The sequence below is a fragment of the Monodon monoceros genome, unplaced genomic scaffold (genome assembly GCF_005190385.1).
Source record: "Monodon monoceros isolate NGI ecotype Baffin Bay Population unplaced genomic scaffold, NGI_Narwhal_1 Super_Scaffold_22, whole genome shotgun sequence".
Lineage (NCBI taxonomy): Eukaryota > Metazoa > Chordata > Mammalia > Artiodactyla > Monodontidae > Monodon > Monodon monoceros.
In genome coordinates, this window is record NW_021703779.1 from 127,369,422 (window position 1) to 127,379,262 (window position 9,841).

The 9,841-nt window shown below is 42.5% G+C and overlaps 1 protein-coding gene across 1 annotated transcript in view; it reads right to left on the bottom strand.

Moving 5' to 3' along the window:
• The window catches only part of TEX28 (testis expressed 28), a 33,038-nt gene extending 26,348 nt beyond the window's left edge, over positions 1–6,690 (bottom strand). The window contains 4 exon segments of the mRNA XM_029239867.1: positions 675–909; positions 912–1,102; positions 1,104–1,351; positions 6,679–6,690. Of these exon segments, the coding sequence (XP_029095700.1) occupies positions 675–909; positions 912–1,102; positions 1,104–1,351; positions 6,679–6,690 (686 nt within the window).
• Between the last annotated feature and the right edge of the window lie 3,151 nt (positions 6,691–9,841).

Sequence of the window (9,841 nt, forward strand, 5' to 3'; positions counted from 1 at the left end):
ACAGACGTAGAGCACAAACATATGGGCACCAAGGTGAGAAAATGGTGTCGGCGGGGGCTGGTAGTGTGATGAACTGGGAGATTGGGATTGACAAATGTACACTAATATGTATAAAATGGGTAACTCATAAGAACCTGCTGTATAAAAAATAAAATACAATTCAAAATTTCAAAAAGAAAATCACGTCCAAAAGAAATCTGAATTCTCACTGGCTACCTTATTTGACCATGGGTTGAAGCTTCGTACTCCTGAACTGCTCTTGAGGGATTTGTCAAGTGGCGTCAATGTGGGTAGGATTTCTTTGTGAAAACAAGACAATTGATTCCCATCACCACTTCCCCACAAACACACAGATGCTAAAGGGATTGCAGAGTTCTTCCGTGAAAGTGCTGGGAATGTGGGCTCATCTCAGCGAATCCCTCCCTGCCTGGTGAAGCTGCTGTAAGGATTATTTAATGTAGAGGAGGGTGTATGGCACCTCTGAGGGCGGCTGGGACCCCAGGAAGTGTCCAGATAGAAATGGAGGGCTTCCCTGGTGGTGCAGTGGTTGAGAGTCCGCCTGCCGATGCAGGGGACACGGGTTCGTGCCCCAGTCCGGGAGGATCCCACATGCCGCGGAGCCGCTGGGCCCGTGAGCCATGGCCACTGAGCCTGCGCGTCCGGATCCCACATACCGCTCCTTGAGGCTCTGATAGGACACCTGCAAGCTGAGGTGGAAGGTCTTGACTTTGATCCGCTCTTCCTTCACCTTCTGCCACAGCAGGGCTCACAGCTGGGCCCCATGCTTGGTCTCCGAGGACCTCCCCTGCTGCAAGGCTGGGGAGTGACTCTCTGGAGAGAGGTGTCTAATGACATCAAACAGGTCGGTGGATGGGCAGTGTTCCGCACCTGGCTTGGGGGACTCTGAAACAGAGCCTTCTCGCTGGGCTGCTCGCGGTTGTACCCCAGGCTGCTTTCTGCCCTCAGCACTAAGCCCTTGGGCCTGCAGCCCTCCTCCAGCTCCTGCAGCTGCTGGTGACACCGGTGGAGCCTTCGCTCAATCTGGGCAACGGTGGCAGAGGCACGCTGGTTCACCTCCTCTAAGGCCTGCCAGACGTGGGGGCCTGCTGCCGCCAGCTGTGGACACCAGCTTGAGGAAGCCCACAGTGTTCCTGTCCAGGCTGGCCTTTTCCACTCTCAGCTGTTCTGAGAGGTACCGGATGCGGTGCTTGACACTGTCCTGTAAGTTCCGGGCCAGCTTCCCATCTGAGAGGCTGGAGGGGCCACTGGGGCCAGCCTTACTGGATGACAGGGATCTGCAGGAGGGAACATTGGAGGGGAAGTTTGCAGTTGGGCTCTTAGTGTATTCCGCCTGCATTGGGAAACAAGAATCACAAAACAGGTACTTCTGTGAGATGCAAATGGTGGGAGAATTAGACACAAATTGCTCCACTCTATAACAGTACTTATGCATATGCGCAAGTACTTCATTTGCAAGATTTGTGCATCTGAGGTGGGCCCGACACAGACTGGACATTCTCCCCTCCTCTTCAGCACCTGGCTCCTTGCTCTATGGGTGTACCTCACTATGACCTCCAGGTGGCTAGCAACCCCCTCCACACCTGCCCTGTCTGTTCTTGGACTTCTCTTCCAAGAATTACCCAACAGTGGGTCTCGTTTTATAGAGAACTGTTCTTGTAGAGCATGGAATAAACTCATTTCCATTAATCCATACAGCTTGCTGTATTGCTACTGCCAGATGGATAGAAGAGATAGGCAGGGAGATTTGCATCCTAACAGGTTCATTCCTTCATCTAATCATTCATTCAACACATATTTCCTGAGCGCCTACCATGTGGTACAGAAGCCAGACATATTCCTTGGTCTCACAGAGCTGACAGCCTAGGGTGGACAGTTCTGCTGTAACACAAACAAATGAGTCTCTTGCATGGTGAAGGATAATAGTAAGAGCCTTGGAGATAGAGCCCAGTTCAAATCCCGACTCTACCACTCTTGAGACCTTGAGGAAGTTAAGAAACCGCTCAGAGGGTCGGTTTTCTCATCTCTAAAATAAAGATGGACATAGCAGCCTAACTGGAACACAGGGGACCACGGTACAGTGGACAAGGATGAGGTAGGAGAGGTAGGTGAGGCCAAGACAGGTGGAGCCTCTGTTCTGTTTCTACTTTTTAACTAAAAGCACCTTCATGACTGTTTTTTTAATTAATTAATTTACTTCTTTATTTATTTTTGGCTGCGTTGGGTCTTCGTTGCTGTGCGCGGGCTTTCTCTAGTTGCGGCGAACGGGGGTTACTCTTCATTGCGGTGCGCGGGCTTCTCATTGTCATGGCTTCTCTCGTGGAGCACGGGCTCTTGGTGCGTGGGCTTCAGTAGTTGTGGCACGTGGGCTCAGTAGTTGTGGCTCAGGGGCTCTATAGTGCAGGCTCAGTAGTTGTGGTACACAGGCCTAGGTGCTCCGCGGCACATGGGATCTTCCCGGACCAGGGCTCGCACCGTGTCCCTTGCATTGGCAGGCGGATTCTTAACCACTGCACCACCAGGGAAGCCCTTCATTACTGTTTTCAATCTGAAAATGCTCTCCCAGTGGGAAGCAAGGAGTGATTATAGTGTAATAGATATTTTGGTTCTGTGTATTTTATTCTATGCAAATTATTCCTTGATATTTAAAAAAACATGTGATACCACTATGCATCTAGCAGATTGGCAAAACTTAAACTATAATAAATCTCAGAAAGGACATGGAGCAACAGGAACCCTCAATCACTCCTGGTGGGAGAGTAATTGGTACAAATATTTTGGGAAAGCATTTGGTAATATCATAAAGTTGAAGACATCCATACTGAATGGCCCAGCAGTTGCATTCCTAGATATATCCTTGAAAGGCAGGTACAATAATACTCCCAATAACCAACTGCTAGAAACAACCCACCTGGCCTATCATCATAGAATGTGTAAGTGAACTGTAATATATTCAACAGTTTACTGCTATACAACAATAAAAATAAACTACAGCCTTGAAAACATGAATGAACAAGCATAATGTTGAACAAAAGAAGCCAAACACAGAAGAATCCATACTATATATGGTTCTGCTGATATAAAGTTCAAAAGCAGGCAAAATGAAATGATGTTGTTTAGGGATGCATACACAGGAAGGAAGTAAAGCTGTAAAGAAAAGCATGGGGACTTCCCTGGTGGCACAGTGGTTAAGAATCTGCCTGCCCGTGCTCTGCAACAAGAGAAGCCACCACAATGAGAAGCCTGTGCACTGCAACGAAAAGCAGCCCCCGCTTGCCGCAACTAGAGAAAGCCCGCGGGCAGCGATGAAGACCCAACGCAGCCAAAAATGAATTAATTAATTAATTTTTAAAAAGAAAGAAAAGCATGGGCTTCAGTAGCATAAACATCAATAGTGGTTCCCACTAGAGTGGGGGAAGGGGATGGTGATTGGAGAGACACGAGGAGGCTAGTGTACTTGATCCGAATAGCAATTAAATGTGTGTTTACATTATCATTACTTCCTAAACTAAATGTTGATGTTTTCTGCACCTTTATATGCATATGCCGGATTTCACAATTTTTTTAACATCTTTATTGGAGTCTAATTGCTTTACAATGGTGTGTTAGTTTCTGCTTTATAACAAAGTGACTCAGTTATACATATACATATGTTCCCATATCTCTTCCCTCTTGTGTCTCCCTCCCTCCCACCCTCCCTATCCCACCCCTCTAGGTGGTCACAAAGCACCGAGCTGATCACCCTGTGCTATGCGGCTGCTTCCCACTAGCTATCTGTTTTACATTTGGTAGTGTGTATATGTCCCTTCCCCCTCCCCATATCCTCAAGTCCATTCTCTAGTAGATCTGTGTCTTTATTCCCACCTTGCCCCTAGGTTCTTCATGACCCTTTTTTTTCTTATTTTCCATATATATGTCTTAGCATACCGTATTTGTTTTTCTCTTTCTGACTTACTTCACTCTGTATGACAGACTCTAGGTCCATCCACCTCACTACAAATAACTCAATTTCCTTTCTTTTTATGGCTGAGTAATAGTCCATTGTATATACGTGCCACATCTTCTTTATACATTCATCCGATGAAGGACACTTAGGTTGGTTCCATCTCCTGGCTATTGTAAATAGAGCTGCAATGAACATTGTGGTACATGACTCTTTTTGAATTATGGTTTTCTCAGGGTATATGCCCAGTAGTGGGATGGCTGGGTCGTATGGTAGTTCTATTTTTAGTTTTTTAGGGAACCTCCATACTGTTCTCCATAGTGGCTGTATCAATTTACATTCCCACCAACAGTGCAAGAGGGTTCCCTTTTCTCAACACCCTCTCCAGCATTTATTGTTTCTAGATTTTTTGATGATGGCCATTCTGACTGGTGTGAGATGATACCACATTGTAGTTTCGATTTGCATTTCTCTAATGATTAATGATGTTGAGCATCCTTTCATGTGTTTCTTGGCAATCTGTATATCTTCTTTGGAGAAATGTCTCTTTAGGTCTTCTGCCCATTTTTGGATTGGGTTGTTTGTTTTTTTGATATTGAGCTGCTTGTAAATTTTTGAGATTAATCCTTTGTCAGTTGCTTCATTTGCAAATATCTTCTCCCATTCTGAGGGTTGTCTTTTGGTCTTGTTTATGGTTTCCTTTGCTGTGCAAAAGCTTTGAAGTTTCATTAGGTCCCATTTGTTTATTTTTGTTTTTATTTCCATTTCTCCAGGAGGTGGGTCAAAAAGGATCTTGCTGTGATTTATGTCATAGAGTGTTCTGCCTATGTTTTCCTCTAAGAGTTTGATAGTGTCTGGCCTTACATTTAGGTCTTTAATCCATTTGGAGTTTATTTTTGTGTATGGTGTTAGGGAGTGTTCTAATTTCATACTATTACATGTACCTGTCCAGTTTTCCCAGCACCACTTATTGAAGAGGCTGTCTTTTCTCCACTGTATATTCTTGCCTCCTTTATCAAAGATAAGGTGACCATATGTACGTGGATTTATCTCTGGGCTTTCTATCCTGTTCCACTGACCTATATTCCTGTTTTTGTGCCAGTAGCATACTGTCTTGATTACTGTAGCTTTGTAATATAGTCTGAAGTCAGGGACCCTGATTCCTCCAGCTCCATTTTTCGTTCTCAAGATTGCTTTGGCTATTCGGGGTCTTTTGTGTTTCCATACAAATTGTGAAATTTTTTGTTCTAGTTCTGTGAAAAATGCCAGTGGTAGTTTGATATGGATTGCATTGAATCTGTAGATTGCTTTGGGTAGTATAGTCATTTTCACAATGTTGATTCTTCCAATCCAAGAACATGGTATATCTCTCCATCTCTTTGTATCATCTTTAATTTCTTTCATCAGTGTCTTATAATTTTCTGCATACAGGTCTTTTGTCTCCTTAGGCAGGTTTATTCCTAGATATTTTATTCTTTTTGTTGCAGTGGTAAATGGAAGTGTTTTCTTAATTTCACTTTCAGATTTTTCATCATTAGTGTATAGGAATGCCAGAGATTTCTGTGCATTAATTTTGTATCCTGCTACTTTACCAAATTCATTGATGAGCTCTAGTAGTTTTCTGGTAGCATCTTTAGGATTCTCTATGTATAGTATCATGTCATCTGCAAACAGTGACAGCTTTACTTCTTCTTTTCCAATTTGGATTCCTTTTATTTCTTTTTCTTCTCTGATTGCTGTGGCTAAAATTTCCAAAACTATGTTGAATAAGAGTGGTGAGAGTGGGCAACCTTGTCTTGTTCCTGATCTTAGTGGAAATGGTTTCACTTTTTCACCATTGAGGACGATGTTGGCTGTGGGTTTGTCATATATGGACTTTATTATGTTGAGATAAGTTCCCTCTATGCCTACTTTCTGCAGGGTTTTTATCATAAATGGGTGTTGAATTTTGTTGAAAGCTTTCTCTGCATGGATTTCACAATTTTTTAAAGTTTTTAAATGTTCAAGAGATGGTTTTAATCACAGATAAGAAATGGCTGGAGAATTAGTAAATTGTAAAACAGAACTAAAGAAAGCATCCAGAATGCAGCACAGAGGCATAAAGAAATATAAAATTTGAATAAAATTGAAAAATAGGAGACACAGAAGATAGAATGAGAAAATCTAACAAAAAATCTAACTGCCATGCCTCAGGAAGACAGACTAAGGTAACAGCAAGGTTTTAAGAGATAGTCACTAAGAATTTTCCAGGACTGATGACAGACATAAATCCACAAATTCAAGAAGCCCAAGGGACTCCCCTGGTGGTGCAGTGGTTAAGAATCCTCCTGCCAATGCAGGGAACGTGGGTTCGATCCCTGGTCTGGGAAGATCCCACATGCTGCGGAGCAAATAAGCCCGTGTGCCACAACTACTGAGGCTGTGCGCTAGAGCGCGTGAGCCACAACTACTGAGGCCTGCATGCCTAGAGCCCGTGCTCCACAACAAGGGAAACCACCGCAATGAGAAGCCCGCATACTGCAACAAAGAGTAGCCCCTGCTTGCCGCAACTAGAGAAAGCCCATGCACAGCAACGAAGTCCCAACACAGCCAAAAATAAATTAATTAATTATTTTTTTTAAAAAAGAAGCTCAAGAGATCCCAAACAGGATAAAACGGAAATAGATCCACACTTAGACACAGATCTTAGAAGCAGCCAGAGTGTAAAAGCTGATTACCTTTAAAACCATGACTTTTAGACTGAAAGCTGCCTTCTCTAAGGCATCAATGAAATCCCGAAGAGTTGAATAATATCTTCAATATGCCGAGAGAATAACTGTCAGAGAGAAAAAAAAAAGGTCACATTCAAAGAATCAGAAGACAGAATGTCTTCAGCCTTTTCAGTGAAGCACTAAGAATTAGAAAACAATGAAGTAATGCCTTCCAAATTTGGGGAAAAAACGATTTCCTCACCTAGAATTCTATAACCAAACTGTCAATTTTTAGGTTAAAGGCGTTTTCTAACATAAAAGAACTCAAATAGTTTACTTCCTCTGCATTCTTTTTCTGGAAGCTACTAGAGAAGACGTGCCACCAAAACCAGAGAGGAACCTACGACAGAGGTAGAGATGGGATTTATGAAACTGGGGCCCCAAGCTAAAAGAAAGGCAAGTGCAATCTCCAGGATGATGGAAGGGGACCCAGGCTGGCAGCTGGGCCGTGGGCCTGGAGGGCAAGTCAAAAGGCTCCAGGAGAGAGTGCTCCAAGTGAATGAAATATGCAGGACATCTTTCAGCAGCTGGAGCGGAGATATAGCCAGTTTGGGGAAGTGCTGACCTATAATAAGTAGTAGAGAACAAGCAACACGGGGTGGGGAGAGACAAGTGTTAACTCTAAGGAAAACAAAACATCAGGAGAGAAAGGAAAAGTCATCAGAGTTGCTGTAGACTTGATAACGTGAACACCAAAGAATCATCTAATGCAGGTGATTGTATACTGTACTGGAAGGATGGGGGTGGTGAGAGAGCTACATCCTCATCTTTTACTGTGAGAAGTCAATCAATAATTCCCAAAATCTAAAAAATAAAGAAACAGCACTATAAACAATTTATTTACAGAACTAGAGGTAAATGCCAAAAGAAACAGCTAAAAGGGTTGAATGTGGTTGATTCTGGGGCATGGATGGACCACTGTGGGTGGAAGCAAGAGATTGCTATTTTTTAAAAATATATATTTATTTGGCTGTGCCAGGTTTTAGTTACAGCATGCAGGATCTTTAGTTGCAGCATGCGATCTCTTAGTTGCGGCATGTGGGATCTACTTCCCTGACCAAGGATCGAACCCGGGCCCCCTGCATTGGGAGTGAGGAGCCCTGGCCACTGGACCACCAGGGAAGTCCTGTAGAGATCGCTATTTTTTGTAATAAACCTTGTAGAACCATTTAACTCTTTGAACCAGGGGTTGGCAAACTACGGACTGGTTTTGTACAGGTGTGAGCTAAGAATGGTTTCTACGTGTTTAAATGGTTGAAAAAAATCAGAAGAAGGGGGATATTTTGTGGCATGTGAAAATTATATGAGATTCAAATTTCAGTGTCCACAAAGTGTGACTGGCACACAGCCACTCTGATTCATTTACATATAGTGTATGGCTACCTTTGTGCCACAACAAAGGTCTAGTTGAGCAGCTACAACAGAGAACATGTGGCATCAAATATTTACTATACGGCCCTTTACGGAAACAGTTCGCTGACCCCTGCTTTAAACAATGTTCATACGTAGCACTGATAAATGAAAGAACTATTTTTAAAGAAAGTAGTTAATAGGGAAAGTTAAAATTTGCTAATGGCTTCTTCTATTGAGGAATTTTATAGATATCATATAAAACTCAAAACTGACAGAAGAATATGTTGGTGAAAAAAAATTCAAGGCAACCAGTAGAAAAAAGCCAGGTAAATAACATCCAAATAATCAAGGGCAGAAAAAAAGGAACTTGATTAATCCAAAAAAGGGAAGGAAAGGAGGAACAAAAAGAAATGAGATATCAGGTTAAGTAGAAAATACAAAATAGGATGGCAATAAGATGTGATTATCAATGGCTGTATACCATGTTCTTGAGAAGACTCAATACTGTAAATATGTCAGCCTTCTACATATTAACTTATAAATTCAATGAAATAACAGTTAAAAACCCAATGGGAATGTCTTATGAATGTTAGATTAGCTAATTCCAAAATGCAAAAGAATAGCTAAGAAATTTTGGGAACGAAAAATAAATATGGTCTTGGGATACTTGGCTATCTGAATAAAACTAGAGTGCTACTTTACATCGCATACAATAATAAAGTCGAGACAGAATAGAGAACTAAACATAAATATGAAACTCTAAAGATATCAGAAGGACACAATAGGAAATGTTTTTATAATCTCTCTGTGGAGAACACCTTTTTGAACAAGTCTCAAACCAAAATGCCATAAAGGAAAAGATTTACATATTGTACTACAGTTTAAAATCTTTAAACCTTCTTATGGTGAAGGAAGCATAAAGTTAAGAAGCAACATTTCGGTTTTGGTTCAAACACTTGCGTCTTCTTAAAAATAAAGTATCTCCATTAACATTTTTAAAGAGCAACAGATTAAGAAAAAAAGATTTGCAATTATCTCTAAGAGATAAAAGGCTAATCAACATAATATATAAAGAACTCCTACAAATTAGGAAGCTAAAAACAAATCATCAAACATAAAAACAGCAAAGGGTAGTAATAGACAATTCAGAAAGGATGAACTATGAATACCAGTAAACATATGAAAAACGTGCAACTGCAAGGAAATCAGGCAGACATAAATGATTAAAAAAGATGTTCTCGGGCTTCCCTGATGGCGCAGTGGTTGAGAGTCCGCCTGCCGATGCAGGGGACGCGGGTTCGTGCCCCGGTCCAGGAGGATCCCACATGCTGCGGAGTGGCTGGGCCCGTGAGCCGGCTGGCCGTCTAGAAAGTTCTAGAAAGAGAAAGAAGGTCCGCGCAGAGACGCCACACTGCCTCAGAACGCTCAGGCCGCCTCACTTGCTGTGAAGACCTCCCAACCCCCACTGCCGGGGGCTGGGCTGCTAAGGGGCTGGAGGGAGGCGGCTGCAAAGGGGAAGATTCCAGCGTGGCTTTTTTTATAGTGTGAGGAAGTGAGCAAAACAAACTGCACTATTGTATCAATAACTCTTTTAAAGCCTGTGAATGAATCGGCCCTCCTTTACTACAGTCACCACATCGCGCAACTATCACACCATCTACTTCCAGAATTTTTTTATCACCCCAAAAGTAGACCTGGTCCTGCGTGTAGGCAACCCTCTTTGAATTGATAGGACGAGGGCAGATATAAAAGAATTAAATTATTTCGAATAATGTGC